The sequence below is a fragment of the Mesoplodon mirus genome, assembly GCF_964341445.2.
Source record: "Mesoplodon mirus genome assembly, chromosome: 2".
Taxonomy (NCBI): domain Eukaryota; kingdom Metazoa; phylum Chordata; class Mammalia; order Artiodactyla; family Ziphiidae; genus Mesoplodon; species Mesoplodon mirus.
Window position 1 is genome coordinate 154361656 of NC_138977.1, and position 20886 is coordinate 154382541.

The 20886-nt window shown below is 36.9% G+C and overlaps 1 protein-coding gene across 3 annotated transcripts in view; it reads left to right on the plus strand.

The window, feature by feature from the left end:
- The window catches only part of COL25A1 (collagen type XXV alpha 1 chain), a gene marked incomplete at its 3' end in the record, with an annotated part of 474748 nt that overhangs the window by 296986 nt on the left and 156876 nt on the right, over positions 1 to 20886 (plus strand). For all 3 annotated transcript variants that reach the window (XM_082635417.1, XM_082635416.1, XM_082635415.1), the window contains exons 6-7: positions 20175 to 20201; positions 20343 to 20369. In XM_082635417.1, coding sequence (XP_082491543.1) covers positions 20175 to 20201; positions 20343 to 20369 — 54 coding nt within the window. The remainder of the gene's footprint in view (positions 1 to 20174; positions 20202 to 20342; positions 20370 to 20886) is intronic.

The window sequence follows — 20886 nt, forward strand, 5'->3', positions numbered from 1 at the left end:
TGAATATGAAAATAGGCCCTAAGGAAGAGAGGTAAATCTATGCATTTACCTAAATGGGTGAGAAAATGGTTCTTGATGAGGGAAATGAGATGGTGAAAGGATATAAGAAAGAAAAAAAGGCAGTTCTAGCAGCTGTGGCTAAGATGGGAAAAGAGGCAGGGGAATGAATGGAGAGAATATTGCTGTAAACCCACTGAATCAGAGGAAATCAAATTCCTGGAGAGGAAAAGGGATGGGTTAGAGTAAATAATGTCACAAAGACTTGATAAAATGATTGGGTAGAAAGAGAAAAAAGAACAAATGGCAACAGAAAGTAAGGAAGGGAAGAAAGAAGGGAAAGAAATTAGAAGAAAAAACAGATGAACATTTGTATTTCAACCTAGAGGTAATGGGAATTATTCAGGGGGTGGGGCAAAATTAATCTATTGACATGAAAGTCACCCTGATATATTTTTCATAAATTCATATTAACATAATTCATTTCAATAACTCAAGTATCTATTTTACCTCTATTAGGTACAAGGCACAAATGGTAAGGCTGTGAAATTGTGAATAAGACAGACTCAGTCTCTGTTATTTTAATATTCATAGTCAAGTAGAGTGTCAAAGTTCTGTCAATTCTGCAGACCCACCATTCCAAGGATGACTAACCACACGTGCAAGACCTGCTCTGTGTCTGTACATCTGGTTAATCCCCAGGTTTCCTTGGGACCTTGGACATGAAGCATTTAAGGAGGCCTTTTTCCAACATGCAGGTGACCCAGCATCAATGCCATTGCTCTAAGTGTAGTCCTGGTGCCATGCCTTTGGTCTAATAATTGGGTTTCTGCCCAGATCTAGGCACCCCTCTTCTGATGACTGAGTCCTTTCCTGGTTCCTCATGCCTATATTCCCTTTCTCCGTTACCATCTTCATCCCAGGTCCTCCATTTCCTTTCTTCTCTACTGCCGGGTATTACAGTCATGGTGTGCATGTTCTGTGCAGCCTTGTTAATGGCTGACTGAACAGTTAGCTGCCTCTAGCTCATTGCCTACCTGACAGGGACTCTCCATTTCTATTTCTCTTGTCCATGACTTCTCCATTGCCATTCTGCCCACTGTGAACACATGCCTGTTGCCTGGCCAGTCACTGCTGCAAGGGAGCTGAGTCAAGAAAGTGAACATTTAGCTTTTTCCTGTCTGTATAGTGGAGACATCAACAGTTGGGACTGAGTGTAGCATCAACCAATATCAACATATATATGTCTTTTTCTATCACGGTTCTGATTATGTCATTCTTCTGACTCCCAAACTTTGAATCTCAGTATGACTACCATTTAGTTCCTTACCTGACATTCAAATCCTTTGATTTGTCCTGTTTTTCTAGCACTATCACCCACTGATTTTTCATTAAATTTCTTTCTGGTTGTCAGTTTGCACAATGCTTCATCCAAACTGAATCAAAACATTTACTTTTTTCTCTTCAAATGTGTTTTCCTTTATTTGTCTTTTCTTAAACCAGTCTTTTCTCCAGAACTGCTTCTCTCCTAGCCCCTAGATATACTTAGTTTCCACACATCCAAATATGATAACCCTTCATACTTACGTGTTACTTCTTCCATCAGGATGTCATTACTCTCCCTTAGCTGAATGTAATTTCTTCCTTTAGCTGAATCCCCACAGCATTTTATCTGTACACTTTTTTATATTACTTTACACTTAAAACAGAGGGGTCATAGACAGCAAAGCCAGACAGCTCATAAGTCAAACCCTAGCTCTTCCACTTAGAAGCTCTGTGATCTTGGGCAAGTTACTCAATCACTCTGAGTCTCATTTCCCCCATCTCTAAAGCAGAGATGATCATGTCTTATCCCAACAAAGGGTGTGAGGATTGAAATAACACATGTATAACTTCTAACACAGTTTAGTACATGACAGGCACTCAGTAAACATTAATTCACTCCCTCCCTTTTCCTCTTTCTATTGTATCATAGTTATTCATAAACATCTTTTCTCTCTTTATTACTAGCTTTTATGATCTTCAAGAGTGGGATCTATGCTTTCTTCAATCTTTACTATCCTCCACAACACCTTAGTTCCTTGTATGTAGTAGAAGTTCAAGAAATATTATTGAGTTGCAAATGGTATATACAAGAGCTTAAGGAAAAGGAAGCTGAGGAGGAGAGAAAACTATCAGCTTTTCATAATTCTAAATGCCCAGTCAATAATACCATTAGTCATCAATAATACCATGTAAAACTGCCCTGAGGTTTCTAAGTTCTGAGATTTTTCTGAACAGGTATTAATGTTAATATCTCACATCCACATGGTTTGGAGGGTTTGGATGCCTTTGTTTCCTTTCATGATAGTAGTTTATTCATGTTGATATTTAATCTTTGGTGAAAATAAACAAATAGCATTAGCCCAGGACTATACTTATGATGTATTACTTTATTTTGTAATAATTTATCTGTAGGATTCAAAGCTTGGATCTGATTTTTAACAATCAAGACAGCTACAGAAAGTAGTTCGTGGTGGTTGTAACACCACATTGCTTAAGCAATAATATTCTCCCACTAATAACTTAATACAAATTGTAGGAACTAGTCGTTTTTTTAAAAAAACCTCCTCAGGATTCTATCTTGCACACTTTATAAAATATAATGGCCTTCTCTTCACCCCAAATAATTCCATCAGTATATTCAATAATGAAACCATTATATTAATGATTGGTACCCCTTCTATACCAAGGGCACTTCTTTTGCATAAAATTTTTAGAATTTTAAAGCCCTCCTCATAACTCCCCTTTGGAGTTGCATGTGAACATATAGGAGATATAGTTCCCTTAGGAATTTGGAGGACTAAAGCTGCGTGCATGGTGTAATTCTGTATTACACAGTGAGAAAAAAATGCAAGAGAAAACCACAGGCAAATACCACCAGACAACTGCACATGGAGGCGTGTGCCTCCCATTTGTACTTGTTCAGATGCACTTGAAAAGAAATGGAAGATGTCACTTTGCCTTTTTTCCCCAAATCCCTTTTTACTTTTTTTTGTTGTTGTTGTTCTGATATTGTCATTGCCATTTCAGAACGCTTTACTAAAATTTAAAAAATAAAGCTGTGTGTACCTTGTAAGGAATTATTCCTGAAAAAAATACTATATTTAGGGACAGTATTTAGCTTTCCATTCATATGTTTTTAATTATATATTAAGCTCCTTCTAACCTAACACTTTAGCAATTCCCATATTTCAAGTTTGTGTTCCAGCCTTTGTCAGATCCATATAACCTGACTTGGGAGCAGGGGGAGGACATATACATTCTCCAAGAAATTTGAAATGAATGTGTCTGTGACTGCATGCATGCATGCATGCATGCGTGTGCATGTGCATGTGCTTGTGTGCGTGTGTGCGTGTGTGTATGTGTACAGAGAGTCTTTATTTTACTCACTACATAATAGAACTGTCATATTAAATTAGTAATGTAGTCTATTCTGGATAAATCATGTTAGACCTGATAAAGTATTATCATGCCCCATTATCTGTACTTTATGTGGTGGTTATATGATAAAGAAAATGATTATAAAAGTCTTAATGTTTTAGTTTTTGTGGTATTTTATTAAGTAAATGGTTAACATGATATGAAAGGCTCCATTGTACTCCAAATAGCTTATACCATTAAGAGTACATACAACAGCTTATTTATTTTACTATAACCATATCTCTTTGTTTTTACATGGTCATTTGTGTATTGAATTGGTGTAACATTATCCCAAAGTTTAATTTTACCTTAGAATTCTTTCCTACTGAAATTAATTAAAGAACTTCTCTTGCCAACTTTATGCTTTGTTTTCTACCAAATATATTCCTTTTAATTCTATCTGAATAAAGGTGAGTAACACAAAGCCTTTTATGAATAATTAATCTGACATTGATTTGCATACATAGAAGCTGTTATCATTCCCCAAACTTACTCATTTTTATATCTCAATTTTTTAATACAGTGTTGATATATAGAACAAGCACAATAATGTTTTGTTGAATAAATGTATATATTTAATAATTTAGATTTAAAGCTAATTTTATATTCATTTGATGATGAAACGACTGAAAGAACTGAAAATATCAGCTTTAACAGTCCACTTTTTAAATTTTATTTTATTTTTTTAATTTTGGCTGGCTGGGTCTTCGTTGCAGCACATGGGCTTCTCTAGTTGTGATGCTCAGGCTTAGTTGCCCTGTGGCATGTGGGATCTTAGTTCCCCAACCAGGGATCGAACCCATGTCCCCTGCACTGGAAGGCGGATTCTTAACCACTGGAACACCAGGGAAGTCCCAACAATCCACTTTAAAAGGAGCATATGGAATACATTGGATAAGGTTAAGGAGATGGGCTCCATGGGCAGATACCTGGGTTTACAGCCTGGTCTACAACTTACAAGCTGCCTGACTTTGGGCAAGTTATTTTTTTCCTTCAGTTTTTCAATGTAAAATAAGGTTGGTTGGTTTGACTTAATACATGATTTAATGAAGCACTTGGAACAGGGTATGGCACATATAAGTGTTATTATTAAATCTAAACACCTACATACATACCTTCTCACATAAGCATTCACACTGAGACAGAGTCATGAAGATATATTACCCTTATAGTGATACTTCTGCTGGATAAACATCCAATAGAATAATGGCCTCAAAAGATAGAGGTTTAGGATAAGTAGTTTAATCTTAAAATTAAGAAATTCATGAAAAATGATTATCACTGTTAGATATACTTATTGTATATATTCTGTATCTAAAACAAACATTTATGTGTCTAATTCTTTCTAAAGGTATCGAAAAGTTTTAGTTAGAAATATTGTTCTTCATAGAATTTTATGATACTAATTTTCCATCCAAGGGCAAGGCATATGCGAATGTAAGAATATCAGTTTTATCTCATAATACTATATAAATTTAATTCAATCCAAATCCAAAACCCAAGAGGACTTTTTAAAGGAATTTAGTAAGCTGGCTATACAATTCATATGAAAGAGGAAGGGAGCCAAGTGGCCAAGAATGTTTTGAAATAAAAAGAAAAATGAGGGAAGACTTTCCCTACTAGATATTGGAACACTGAATCTACAGTATAAACTTAGTTTACTAACATACTGTAAGACTTCTGCTCCTAGAAAAAAATATGTAAAACAACAGTTTTAAGGCATTGGACAACAGGCAGCACAGAGAAGGAAAACAAAAAAGGTGAACCCTAAGATTGCCCAAACCTACTGCCTGGAGAGAATTTCTCAGCTGCAGTACAGCAATGAGCACCTAAACAGAGTGGTCTCTGACCCTTGGGGAGGTCAGGGCAGCTGGAATTTGTGGGGCAGGTGAGAGAGCAAAGAGCCACATGGAGAGAGCTCAGAAGGTCCGCACAGAGTCCCCCTTGATAGCTCAGCACAGTACTCATCAGTACATGTGTGTCTTAGCTCAGGCTGCTACAACAACATGCCATAGACTGGGTGGCTTATACTACAAACCTTTATTTCTCTAGAGCCATTATTTTGTAATAACTTTAAATGGAGTATAATCTATAAACATCGAATTGATATGTTGTACACCTGAAACTAATATAATATTGTAAATTAACTATACTTCAATAAAAAGTTTTTTAAAAAAAGAAATATTGGGCTTCACTGGTGGCGCAGTGGATGAGAGTCGCCTGCCGATACAGGGGACACGGGTTCGTGCCCCGGTCCGGGAGGAGCCCACATGCCATGGAGTGGCTAGGCCCGTGAGCCATGGCCGCTGAGCCTGCGCGTCCGAAGCCTGTGCTCCGCAACGAGAGAGGCCACAACGGTGAGAGCCCCGTGTATCGCAAAAAAAATTAAAAATAAAATAAATAAATAAATAAATATTTTCTTCAGTGAATTAAAACTAATTCAGTTTGAAGTGTTTCAAACTTTAAAAATTTTATTTATAAATTTTCTCAAGTTTATTATATATGCACATGTAATTTCTCACATATGTTTTTATGGATTTCTTTGAGAATTTTGATATCCTATGAGAATTCTTTTTTTGTTTGTTTGTTTGTTTTGCGGTATGCGGGCCTCTCACTGTTGTGGCCTCTCCCGTTGCGGAGCACAGGCTCCGGATGCACAGGCTCAGCGGCCATGGCTCACGGGCCCAGCCGCTCCACGGCATGTGGGATCTTCTCGGACCGGGGCATGAATCCGTGTCCCCTGCATCGGCAGGTGGACTCTCAACCACTGCGCCACCAGGGAAGCCCATGATATCCTATGAGAATTCTTAATAGGCTAAAGTTATTTTCTCTCTGAATATCTCCAGTCATATTTCAATTGATATGACATATTTCATACAAAATATATTCTTTGGATCATGTAGAGATTACAATGGAAGAATGCTATTAGATAATAGGTAGAAAGATAGCTCCAGAAACATTTTATTCTATCTCCTTTCTTTTGGATAGACCTCATTTAAACCTAGTGTAAACAATGGCTGAAGTGACTCAGTATTGAAAATGTGGGGAGAGAGAAAATAGAATATACTCTTTCTAAAAGCTTGGAGTCACAGGCAGGAGGGAGAAGAGAGCCAAAAATATCTGCCCATGTTTGAGACGTGAGAAAAATAAAATCTTTCATTGAACAGAGTTCATTTCATCTTCAAGAGACTGTGCAAAGTTGTTTATTCCTTTTGCTGTTAGCTCTTCTGGAACTAGTCATGAGTCCACAAATGAGAAATGGTAGTGACCTTGAAAGGCACAATTTCTAGCTGAAGTCACACATATCCTCATAAGCATTAATTGGGAGCATGTCGGACATACAGTTATCTGTGACTTTTTGATTGTCAACAGGCTATTCAGAGAATATTACTTTTGGCCCTGATGTCCTGTTAGAAACCTCTGTTGCAAGAAATCTGCTAATATATTTATTGGATACTTACCATGTATAAGGTACAAAGCTACACATTTGAATTAGTAAGAGAGGAGGGGAAGGGAAATACTATTTACAGAAGACCATACGTTCTTTTAATTACTTCCTACTACTCCCATATGAGCTAACTATTGTTTGTTCCATCTTACAGGTGTAGAAACTGAGGCTCAGAGAGGTTAACTGACCTGCCAAAGGTCCCATGCTTGTAGATATTAAAGCCTCCAAAGTTAGCATTTGTAACATTTCCCTCTCTTACATATTGATCTCTTCCTGCCCTCAAGGGCCCTAGTAGTTTAGCATGAAGCATACGTCTTATACCTAGTGAGCATGAGCTACGTTTTATAAAAGAGTTACAAGTGCTTTAGGAGTTCAAAACTAGGGAAAGAACATATCCAAAAGAGGGTCAGGTAAAGCTCAGGGAAGAGAGGTCACTGAGATGAGCCATCAATGACTAGCAATAATAATAGTGGGATTGTAGAGGAGGCAAAGATGGGACTTTTACTGCAAGGACTAATGTTTCTTTCAGAAACTCAGATTCCTACTGTGTTTTTTTCCAAGTAGCTCCATAGCTCAGGTTGCCAGGTAAGAGGTTTCAAGAAAGTTATGCTATCGTTATTCTAAGCAAAATGATAACTGATGATGTTTATTCAGCAGAAAGAATGGCATAAGCAAAGGTACAGAAAGTGAGGAGAGTGAGGGGCATTCTGTCAACAGCTGGTATTCAAGGCTGACTGGCGGAGAGGATCCTTAAGGGAATAGAGGCAGAGGTGGCATGGGGGATAAAGCAGAAAAGGAAAGTTAGAAGCAGATAATAGGGGACTTTGGAATAAAGATGCAGACATAGAGAATGATCTTGAGGACACGGGGAGGGAGAAGGGTAAGCTGGGACGAAGTGAGAGAGTGGCATGGACATATATACACTACCAAATGTAAAGTAGATAGCTAGTGGGAAGCAGCCGCATAGCACAGGGAGATCAGCTCGGTGCTCTGTGACCACCTAGAGGGGTGGGATAAGGAGGGTGGGAGGGATACACAAGAGGGAGGAGATATGGGGATGTATGTATATGTATAGCTGATTCACTTTGTTATACAGCAGAAACTAACACACCATTGTAAAGCAATTATACTCCAATAAAGATGTTTTAAAAAAATAAAAAATACATAAATAAAATAAAATGAGACAATAGAGGACTTTGGACACAAGCAGAAGCTAGCGCTTTATTTGTTAGGGATCAGAAGGGTCATCTAAACTAAATTTTTAATTATATAACTACTTCTTTGGGGAATTCTCAAGCTTATTTAAAAGGAAGAGAAAATAGTGTCATAAACTGCCCAAGACCCCTCAACCAGCTTCAAGAATTACCAAAGACTAATCTTGTTTCATGAATCCCTTCCTCTCATTTATTTTGTTTTGCTTTGTTTTTTTGATGATGTATTTAAAAGCAAAACCTAGATATCACGGCATTGCATCTGCAAATACTGAAATATGAATCTCTAACTGATAAGACCTTTCTGTAACATATCCATCACTTCATTATTGACCCTAATAAAATTAATAATAACTCTTTAAATATCATCATACCCAGTCCATATTCAAATTTCCCCAATTATCTCAAAAATGTCTCTATAGATGGTTTGAATCAAGATGTAAAGCCCACACTTGGAATTTAATTGCTATAACTCTTCAGTCTCTTTTATTCTATAGTCATCTTCCTCCTCTTTTTATGTTTTCATGTCATCAGTTTTTTCAGGGCATTCATCCTATTTATAGAATGCCCCACATTCTGGATTGGTCTGGCTTCCTTATGGTGCTTTTTAGCTTATTCTCTTATCTTCTGTATTTCTTGTAAATATCTTTTGCAAGTTCTATTTAGAGGTTTGATTAGGTTCTGGTTCAATTTTCAGAAAGAGTCTCTTATAAAGGTGTAATATGCTTCTTATTTCATCATACCAAGAGACATAAAATATTTGGTTGATTGGCAGGTCAGTGGTATTGGCCTGCTTTCCCAAAACCTGTCACCTAATAGCTTTTGCATCCATGGAGGTTCATTGTCTATAACAACTTTCTCAGAGTGGATTACAAATGAGCCATTGATGTTTTTTGAGCTGAGGAATGATATGTTTAGAAATGCACTTTAGAAAACATAGCCTGCCAAAAGAATGTAAGAGGAAGTAGAGTAAAGGAAGACCAAAGATGCTTATAGACTATTCTTGTTTTCCAGGCACAAGGGTACTAACAACAAACATGGAAAGCTATATTCAAAGGATTTTGGGGAGAATGAATATAGGACTTGTCAATAGATCCTATTTACTGAATCAAATGAAACACTGAGCTTTTAGGCTTGCAGGAGTAGCAGTGTGTTACCAAAAATAGGGAAGTCAGAAGTCATGATTGGCTTGCAGTAGAAACTGAGAAGTTTGGTTGGAAAATGTTGAGTTTGAGCTGATGATGGCCTCTCTTGGCTTAGACATCTGATGAGCAGTTGAGAATGCAGGATTGCAGCTTGGAAAAGAATTTAGGACATAATTCAGGTAATAGGTAAAGCCAAATAGTGTATTTGATAGCTGATGAAGGGAGAAAAGTGAAAAGACAAAAGGTTTAGAAACAAATCTGGGCAATCTTGACATTTATGGGCTTTGTCAACCCTCCCTCCTCAAAGCTGTGGTTTATTTAGTTTTAGTTTAGCCCAAGGTGACTCCTTTCCAGGGCCCCAGTGACTGGCTCAGCAGTTTCCCTTCCCATAGCTCAGCTTTCTTCTTCCTCATGGAAAGAAATGCCCTCAAGACGAATATGTATTTCAACTCATGTTACTTTATTTTTCCCAAAGCTAGAATGTAAAAATATGCCTTCTACTCTACTACTTACTTTCTCTTCCCTCAAATTCAATTTCCTTTCTTTCTGTGATCAGTCTATTACTTAGGGAAGTTCAATGGAGATGGTAGGAAGAAGTCATGACCTTAGAATGAGGGAATGGAGGGCAAAGGCAACTTTTCTTTCCTTTGACTTTAGGAGAGGGGGAATGAACATGTTTGGAGACCAAGGAGAAGAATCCAAGGGAACCGTAATGGGGTTTATTTAGTTTTATTTTATTATTCTTTATTGAAGTGTAATTTATTTACAGTGTATTAATTTCTGCTGTACAGCAAAGCGATTCGGTTATATATACAATTCTTTTATATATATATATTCTTTTCCATTATGGTTTATCATAGGATACTGAATATAGTTCTCTGGGCTATACAGTAGGGCCTTGTTGTTTATGCATTCAATATATAATAGCTCACATCTGCTAATCCCAACCTCCCACTCCATCCCTCCCCAAAACCCCCTCCCCCCTGGCAACCACAAGTCTGTTCTCTATGTCCGTTAAGTCTGTTTCTGTTTCATAGACAGGTTCATTTGTATCATATTTTAGATTCCACATATAAGTGATATCATATGATATTTGTCTTTCTCTTTCTGACTTACTTCACTTAGTATGATAATCTCTAGTTGCAACCATGTTGCTGCAAATGGCATTATTTTGTTCTTTTTTATGGCTGAGTAGTATTCCATTGTATATATGTACCACATCTTCTTTGTCCATTCATCTGTCAATGGACATTTAAGTTGTTTCCATGTCTTGGCTATTGTGAGTAGTGCTGCTATGACCATAGGGGTGCTTGTATCTGTTTGGATTAGAGTTTTGTCTGGATTTTTGCCTAGGAGTGGGATTGCTGGATCATTATGGTAATTCTATTTTTAGTTTTCTGAGGAACCTCCATACTGTTTTCCATAACGACTGTACCAACTTACATTCCCACCAACAGTGTAGGAGGGTTCCCTTTTCTCTACATCCTCTCCAGCATTTGTTATTTGCAGAATTTTTAATGATGGCTGTTCTGACCAGTGTGAGGTGATACCTCATTGTAGTTTTTTTTTTTTTTTTTTGTGGTACGTGGACCTCTCACTGTTGTGGCCTCTCCCATTGCGGAGCACAGGCTCTGGACGCGCAGGCTCAGTGGCCATGGCTCACGGGCCCATCCGCTCTGTGGCATGTGGGATCTTCCCAGACCGGGGCATGAACCCGTGTCCCCTGCATTGGCAGGCAGACTTTCAACCACTGCGCCACCAGGGAAACCCTTCATTGTAGTTTTGATCTGCATTTCTCTAATAATTAGTGATGTTGAGCAGCTTTTTATGTGCCTTTTGGCCATTTGTATTTCTTCTTTGGAGAAATGTTTGTTTAGGTCTTCTTGTGCCCATTTTTTGATTGGGTTTTTTTGTTTGTTTGTTTGTTTGTTTTTTGCTGTTGAGTTGTATGAGCTATTTGTATATTTTGGTAATTAAGCCAAGAGAACTTGTTGAAGAGACAAGTGAGAGCAACAATGAAGAGCAGGGCAAGGGTGGGAGAATAGGTATGATAGTCCCTTCACTCCCAGGAGAGAGGAGGTGAAGATATAAGAAAATCTGGAGATGGAGAGTGTGGTAGTTGTAGAAGCTTACATTAAAGCTTTTGCTCTGTTTAGTCATTAGCTGAGAATGAGGGAGATTGAGCTTCTAATTTACATAGGAAGTTCAGGAACCACAGAGGAACCCTGAGATTCAGGATCTCCCAGACTCATCTGACAGTTGTTTTTTCCATCCCTTCTGTGTATCTCTTTAGACTCAAAGGGGACATCCTACCCTCATCCCTGGATCGTATTCAGTTGCCCTGCACAAAATCAATATTGCTCTATGAGATACTACAAGTGAAGTCAAGAATCAAAGTGACCTTCAAACCAGGCTTTCTTAAATAGTCTGGGAAAAATTATTTGGGGACAGTATAGTAGGCAACATGAAGAAATCAATGATTGTAAATTAAACTCCAGGTTTAAAGATGGATGTTACCTCTGAATACCTTTGAATTATATTGAGGACACTAAGAGTATTATAGGATAGTTTACACCATTAGCTGTAAAATCACAGCGGCTACTATGGGCATTTAGAGAGCAAGTTGATACTTTCTTTCCACAAAAGGAATGTTTAGGATTCCAAGTCTTTCACCATGGAGTTCATTTTATTTGACCTCTTAAAAATAAGTTTTTTAAAAAGAGCAAAGTTAAACAAATAAAAAGTTTTAGCAATCTTTAAAAATATTTAGATGTAAGGAATGATTCTAGAAAGAAGGGACCTCTTGGTTATGATTGGCAGAAGCAGTAATTTGGCTGTCTTTGATTTGTATTGCGTTAGAAAAGAAAGCCAGAGTGAGCTTCCCTGATTCCTGCTGTTTTATAAGCCCTTAACTCCATTGAGCTACATCAGCCTAACTTTCAAGAGTCCTTTTTTAATGTTTGGTTTTTCTAAATTTTCTTTTAGTGCTAGACCTCACTAATTGTTTCCTTATGGCAGCTGCTTATGATTTAAGACTGATCATGGGTACGTATAGTCCCTCGTTCAAGGCTCAAGCTGACGTCACAAAAGAACTTATAATTACCATCTTACTACAGAAAATGCCCAGAAATAAGAGCTGTAAAAAGTAGCTTCTCAATAAGTGGGGCTGGTTGTGATATTATAAATTTCTGTTTATACCGACCCCCGTTTCTGCTTGGTTTCTTTTAATCTTCAATGCAAAACAAAAGGTGTAAAGTCTGAAGCTATAAATCTGTTTATAGCTGTAATTCCCTTCCCTGGCTTAGCAGAGTTTGACACTATAATAAACATGGTTCTTCTGCAGCAACATTGAATCTGGTTCTTGTATATTTCTTTTATATGTTGCTGCTTTGAACACAGAGAGTTTTATTGCATTCTTGTCTTTCTGGGTGTTTTGATTCAGCGAGAATTGATTATCTACTGTATGCTAGGGGCGACCAGGTAGTTCCAGGACCTAAAGTTTAGTCTTGTTTAGTCATTAAAGTAGTATGGTTAAAACAACAATTAAGTGTTTTTGTTTTGCTTTGTTTCATTTGGTAATGTTTCCTGTGCATTGAAGTAAACTATATTAAACCCACATATTCTTGAAATGTTTTCAACCTTCCACCTAATACATTTCTCACTGCATTGCCTTTTGATTTTAGGAAATCAGTATGTTTACTTTCTTCATCCTCAGGTCAAGTATCTGAAAAAGAAATTTAATTTTATGTTTCACATGGTTAAAATATTTAAAATATTGAGTGTGTGCTTCAAAATCATTACCATTAGTAGATCAGGCATTCTACAAGTTGCTTTGTGGACAGTATTTCATTTAAGCAAAGAGTAAGCATTGTTTTCCCCATTTTTCAGATGAAGAAACTGAGGCTCAAAGAGGTTAATTAATCTGCTAAAGATCACACAGGTGATCACAACCAGGATTTCAGTCTGGATCTGTTTGATTCTAAACCTTGAGCTCTTAATCACCAAGATAACTTATGTATTTTATTTTAAAATAATTCCCCCAAATTATACTTTCCTTTTTATTTTTTACTCTTTTCTGTAGCATTTGAAAAGAAATTATACAGAAGCACACACACACACACACACACACTCAATGATCTATACTTATGTATAGGAACTCGTACATTTTCATGTTAGGTTTTCCATAAAAAGCTTTAAATTTACACATTACTTAAATTTACACATTACTTGGAAGTCTGTGAAACAAACAAAAAAATTGGTGATTTGAGAAAGAAATATCCCTATAACTATATTATGCCAGTAAAGCAGAAAACGATATATATGAGTTCAAGGTTGAGGTATACACTTGGAAGAACACATGTTCACATTTTAGTTAGAGGTGAACCTATGCTAACTGCAATTTATTTAGAAACAAGGTAGACTTACCCACATGTAAATAGCTAGAGTCCCTATTTTTCCACTAAGTAGTAGATTTTTCCATTGCTAATACTATTTGCAGTATGATTTTGTGCAGTTTCAGAAACATGCTAAGAACCAAGTTACCAAATTCAGTTTCTTCATGCCTATATGATTTGAGTATCTATCTCATTGGCACAATGGGCCAAGTTAATGATACAGTCAGGGACGTATCTTGCCATCAGTAGAACTGAGGCTTCTATCCTACTGTTCAAGGGAACATTGGATACTTTGTGTTTCCTTCCTCCCTGGGAGACTGTGAATATTGATAAAGTAATGTTTGCAAGGGTGCCTGAGCACACAGACATCAAACATGCAGTGGCTACTGAGGTTGTGCTGTGCTTCTAGAGAACGGTCGTGCAGCAGACTCTGTCTTCATTATCCTTAAAATATTAAGGAAATTATGGCTTTTAAAATATAGTAATTCCATGTTAAGTTTACAGTTTAAAAAGTAGAGGAAAGGAATGTACTTTATTCATAAATTAACATTAGAAGAAAGATGGCTTCTGCATGGTGGCAGCACAGTATGGCCGCCATATTATATTATCACCCATGCTCCTTTTACCCAACAGTGATGATAGAGAATTCTCTCTCTCTCAGCTATTTCTGATTAGGTCAGCCAAATCTGCTAATACTCTGCTTGGATTTGAAAAACATCCCTAAAACTAGATTTCACACTTTATATGGTTCACTTGGCTCTGGAGCTGCTGTTTATCAGGATTGAATCAGCTTAGGCCAACGCTTTTCTTCAAATGCACTAAATTGTGAACTTCAAGTGAACAGAACTTCTTCAACCATGTTGATGATCTGTCAATGGCCCCCATGTCCAATCAGTTAACTTTGCTGTTGGTTCTGCCTCAGAAATGTCTCGTAAATCTAGAACTTTTCCTGCGTCCTGATTGTCGTGATCTTAATTCAGATCTTTGCAATCTCTCGCTTGGACCAAGGCAACAACTTCCTAAGAAGAATAGCATTCCATGCTCTCTGAGTTCCATAAGGCACACTTGATCTCAGCACCCCCTTGTTAAATCAATGACAGAATCCAGCCCAGGGACCTGGGTATTGTTAGCCGGTCTTCTCAAATCTCTTTCCTGCTATTCCCTATCTCCACTCTCCACACCACATATGTTCTTACCACTCTGAACTCCTCATCTGATGGCAGGATGTCCTCTCACATGTCTGCACATTCATCCCTTCTGCCTGAACAGCCTCACTCCTCCCCAGTCCCCCTTATTCCGGCCAACTTTCAAGAGCCAGTTCCAATGTCATCTTTTTAATTCCTGCTCTCCTACCTTCATTCCTGTCTGTACTCCTACAACACAGCATTTATTCCACTAGTTATAATTATATTTACATATCTATCCTCCAGACTCAGAGCACATTGCCTGGCTGATAGTTGGCCATAAATGCTTAGAATATGAATATGAATATGTATTTCCTCATAATTCTACAGGAATGCAAAGATTCATCAGGACAAGAATTGTTATATTTCAAAAATACAAATGATCTACACTTTTCTGGGATAGAAATCATAACTTCATTCATATTTCAGCACCTCTGGCTGTCAGGAATTTCCAGGGTTTACTCCCTTTTCATTTTTCTACCTTCAGCGGAATTTAATTTTGTTTTCATGATTGCCGTCTTGTAAAAATCATTCCCTTTTTAGCCGTTGCCAGTTCAAAGTAGACAAAATTTACAGTTCTAGTGAGTAAAAGTCCTTTATTGGGCTATCCAACCCCTATGACTATATCTGTCTTTTCCAGCTATATTTCAATTACTTTTATGTAGATTGAAATACAATATTTTCCTGAATCTCATTTACTGTTCCTCTTATTCCTGGGCTTTTAATTTGGTTTTTATCATTTAATTGAAATAGATAATAGTGCATGGAAAAAGAGCTAAAACCTTAGTTTTTTGGATAGAAATAGAATTCAGGAGACTAAAATTATTATAGGCCCACTTTAAAGGCTGGATACAAATAGGTTGCTACTAAGTTCTGTATTTGAAGTCATTTGAATAGGAACTAATTTGAAGTTTTCCACTGAAATTTATAAATACTTTGGTAGTAAATTAATAACACTTTAACAACACTCTAAAAGAAACTCTCCAACTACTAACAACACTAATAATAAAGACGTTGTCAGCACCTTTGAAATTTATGTAATTAGAGCTAATTATGTAAAACTAATTAGAAAGTTCATTTCAAGTATTCTTATTTATTTATTAAAGTGGACATTATAAAAGATCTGACACCAACATACTAGACCAGACCAGAAGGACAGGAGTCCTAAAAGAAGCCTCATACTATTCACTTAATTGTGACCAGTAATTTTACCATATTTCCTTCCCATTGACCTCAACCTTGTTTTAGCAACAGGCTTTTACCTTCAAATAGTTAACAACCAGCCACTGATACTGATACCTGGACAACATATATGTCCACTGAATATTAGATTGTTAACTTGGTGTAGTTGGAAGCAGCAAAATGCCAGTGTAAAATACTCCCTGATTCAAATAATTCATTAATTTGTATTGCTGCCTATCCTGTAGTTAATACCAGAGAGTTTTGTTTTGCTTTACTCTAAAGACGAAAGAAAAATAACTTAGATCATGCCCCAGCTTTAATTTTAAAAGTTAATAATCAAAGAAACCTTTCTTTCGATTGTAATGTTTTGACTTTAAAAAGAATCATGGCTCCAAAATTTTGAAATATTATCTGTGCTTAGTAAGGTAGCTCACGTTTTTCTACATATTTAATCCATGTTTGCAGTGAAAGGATCCAGCTTAGAAATAAGAGTGGGATTTTACTCAGAGCAGAAGAAAACACCTGCCATTAAACCCGAGAGCACAAGTGGGGCCTGGAGTGTCCAAAGCAGCCGCCACAGCTGTGGATGGAGGTTGACCTCTGCATCGGTTCTGCATTGAGCTGGCAGGTGCCAGGACGCCATTCTGTCTACTCAAAAATACCCCCTTTTGAAGAAGCAGTATTTATTACTCAATTGTAAATGCAAATTTTCATGTGTTCATGAATTAAGCATCCTTGCTTATGGCAAGCTGTCTAAAGAGCTCTAGAGGACACATGTGGCTTTAGCATTAGTAATTGGGCTTTGGGGAAAAGACTCATCTCTGTTCCCCACTGTAAAATAATTTTATAAAAGTTTTGACCTTAAACATGCCATATCACCTAACAAAGTCCCTTTGGGGGAATGGTACAATGAGAGCCTTGGCCTCTGAAATCTCACAAGCAAAAGCAAACTAAACTTTAAAGAGGAGAAGCTTTTGATGGGCGTAGAGGAGAGGGGCTGGGGACAAGTCCATAGTAATTGTAAGTGACCTTACAGTAGCTGGATTTTCTAGGGGTCATTTTTCTTAACACCAGTATAGGAGAACTGTTTCACTTTGACAACAGGCTATTTAGGTTTTCTAGAACAGCCTGTTTAGCTTTTCTAAACCAGCATGTCACACCATATCCTCTACCAGTGCTTAGAACATTGCCAAACTCTTTATAGGAATTCGCCAAATGTATATAAAGATCTAATTAGAGTTAAACAACATGCTACTTAATTAAATCAAGACCAAAATCTCCACTGCATTTCTTAACTTGATGGTAGGTGTCCTCTCATTCTTTTCTTTGGGTTGACTCTGCCCCACCAAAAATAAAATCCTACTTGTAGAGCATTAGTGAGCATTTTGTGCATGTCAAGAATGACCAATAAATTTCTTAAACTTAATTTTACAGAGGTACACAGACAGACTGTACTCATGACTCACTACTTGATTCGCTGAAAACATTAAGAAAAATAATTCTCTTAGCTCCCCTTTTTAATGGCAAAATTATTTGGGGGATTAAGAAAGAAAAGGATTTGTTTAGTTGATTCCATTATCTTGGCCCCCTCTCCCAGATGCTCTACAATTCCTCTTTCCTGCATTTTGAACTTGAGATGTTGAGGCCACTGTCCATGACACTATGAAAAAGGCAATGGGGGAAATTCCCTGGCGGTCCAGTGGTTAGAAATCCGTGCTTCCACAGCAGGGGGCATGTTCGATACCTGGTTGGGGAAATAAGATCCTGCAAGCTGTGTGGCTTGGCCAAAAGAAAAGAAAGAAAGAAAGAAAGAAAGAAAAAGGCAATTGGGAGGCATTCAAGAGGGCACCTGTTGAAAGCAGGCACCAGATACATGGCCATCAGTCTTCCTGAGAATCTAGTTCTGAAGTTGTGCCCTAACACTTAGCATCATGATCCACTGCATTTAAAGTCACACAGACTAGCTTAAAGTCCTGGCTAACTCACTTACAAGAGGCGTAACCTTGATAATCTTTGAGTTTTATTTCTGGCATCTGTAAAAGAAATATCATAAAACTTTGCTCATTAGGTTGGGAGAAGATTACGTGCAGTAACAGGTGAAAGTTCTTTGTTGATGGTAAAATATACAAAATATAAGACATGATGTTCCTGTTACTGTTAATGTCATGATAACCTCACAGCTGTTAGAATTGCTGCAACTGAGAATGGGAATTTGGTACAGCACCTCTGCAACTGGTGTTTAGCAGCAGGTATTTTGGTAGGTGGAGCATTCTTACATTCCCATCTGAAGTGAGATAGCAGTCCCCACTGGGACCTCAGAAGGGGTACTTTGTTAGGACCTTGGCTTTACTCCTGTCTAGACTTGTCCTTGTCTCCCAACCCTGCTAAAAAGGAAGGTGAGAGATTGAAGGTAACTCTGAAATGCTCCACTTCCACAGGTGGGCTGAGCCCTGAGACATGACTTCATCTTTAAGAGCTAGGAAAAAAAAAATACTGATGCCTCTAGAATTCATGTTTCCTGCTAGTATTTTTGTTAAAAAATAAAGAAACTCTCAGGGTGGCTTAAGAATAGACAGCTGTCCAACGAAATAGAAATTTCCTAAAAGATCCACATATATATGGTCATCTGATTTATGACAAAGGTAACACTGTACTGTGATGGCGAAAAGAGGCATTTTCAATAAGTGGTATTGGGTTAATTTGATATCCACACGGGGAAAAAAAGCATCTTGACCTCAACCTCACGTCATTCACAAAATCAGTTCTCCATGAATTCAGATCTAGATATGAAACATAAAATAATAAAGCTTTTAGCTCTTAGAACAAACATAGAAGAACCTCTTTATGACCTTGAAGGAGGGAAAGATTTCTAAGTGGAACAATAAAAGAGATAATCATAAAGAGAAAAAATGTTAAACTGAGTTTAAGAACTTCTATTCATCAAAAACATCTTTAAGAGAATGTAAACACAGTAAGCAGCGTGGGAGAATATGCTTGCAATAAATATATCCTTTTCTGACAAAAGACTCAAATTCAGAGTGTGTAAAGAACTCCTATCTGTCTATCTATCTATCTATCTGTCAATACAATGTATAATATGTAAAGAACTCTAACAAATAATAGGAGAACTCAATAGAAAATGATGTGAACAGACACTTTACAGGATAGGATGCAAAATGGCCAATACATTTATTAAAAGGAGTTCAACTTAATTACTGGAGAAGTACAAATTAAAACACTGTGTGAAACTACTACACCTCCCACCAGAATGTCTAAAATGAAAAAGATGGAAAATACCAAGTATTGGTATGGTAAAATATACCATATATTTTAGAGGAACTGAAAATTCTCATACATTGCTGATGGAAGTATAATTGTTAACCACATTGAAAAACTATTTGGCAATATCTACTAACTAATAATCCAAATGTATGTATTGTCTAGAATGTAACAATTCCACTTCTAGATATACACCCAATAGAAATGTATTCAATTTTTCACCAAAAGACATATACTAGGATGTTTATTGCAGCACTATTTGTAATAACCAAGACCCAAAAACTCCTGGAAACAAATGTACATTAACAGTAGGATAAATAAATAAATAAATGTTTATTCACACAGTGGAATATTATAAGTCAGTAAAAACAAACAATCTATAACTACACAGAAAATTTTGCATGAATTTCACACACACTAAGCAAAAGAGGCTAAACACATAATGGATGATTCCATTTATATAAGTACATTTATATAAAGTACAAAAGCAGGTAAACTAATCTATTCTGCCAGAGGTCAGAATAGTGATTACTGTTGGTGGCAAGCAGTAACAAGGAACATCACAACAGGGGCTTCTGGGTTCCTTTAGCTGAGTTCTACTTTCATTAGGTGTGTTTAGTTTGTGAAAATTTACTCAGCATATTTTACACTTATGATATGTATACTTTCCTGTTTATGTATATAATACCATTTTCACATTCTAACCATATTACAAGTATAGTTTAGAACCTAAAATTCCTTGAGAAACCTCACTGACATGCACAACTCTGTGCCCTTTGGATGAATCTTGTGACTAACCCTAGCCTATCTATTTAAGCTACAATATATTTTGAAATGTATTTAAAATATGTTTTTTTTTCTCTTTATTTCAGGGCCCTCCTGGTCCAAAAGGTGATAAGGTAAGAAAGTGTGTAGCAGGAACAAATTAAATTAGTGGAAATCCATACTGGCGTGACTTATGCTATGTTACCTTTAGATCTTTTTAATGAGCATCTACAGACTTTGTTCTAAAACTATCTTCTCATTTCCCTACTCTACAGGGAGAACAGGGTGATCAGGGACCTCGGGTAAGTTATACTCTTCCAATCCTGGGCAGAAAAGTATTAATAGTTTTCAGCTCCAAACTCATTGAATTAAAGTAGCCCTGGCTTCATAACTGCCTTTGTGTCATGTGGTTTAGTAATGGCTGACAAAAATACCATATCACTTATAACTGAAATAGCCTTAATTGTAACTAATGTTTGTATCTTGTTGCATTATCTTAACTTGATACCTGTAAATAGGACACTCTACAATAATGATTCCTACTGCTTAAGGGCCAGAATCACTACTAAAAGTCAGCAACCACCACTCTTCCATTGACTATTGGGTCCTTCAGATTTGTATGCATTGTTTTGTAATGTAGAGGCCATGTGGATTCCTATTGAATTTGGCCTTTTTCTGCAGTTAAATGTTATGTGCTATTGAATAAATATGTTGTATTATAGATGAAAATATTAATGCATTTTATATTTTTATTCATCATAAGTTTGAATAATACTTATTTGAATTTCTTATTCTTTATAGATTTTTAAGCAGATAAAA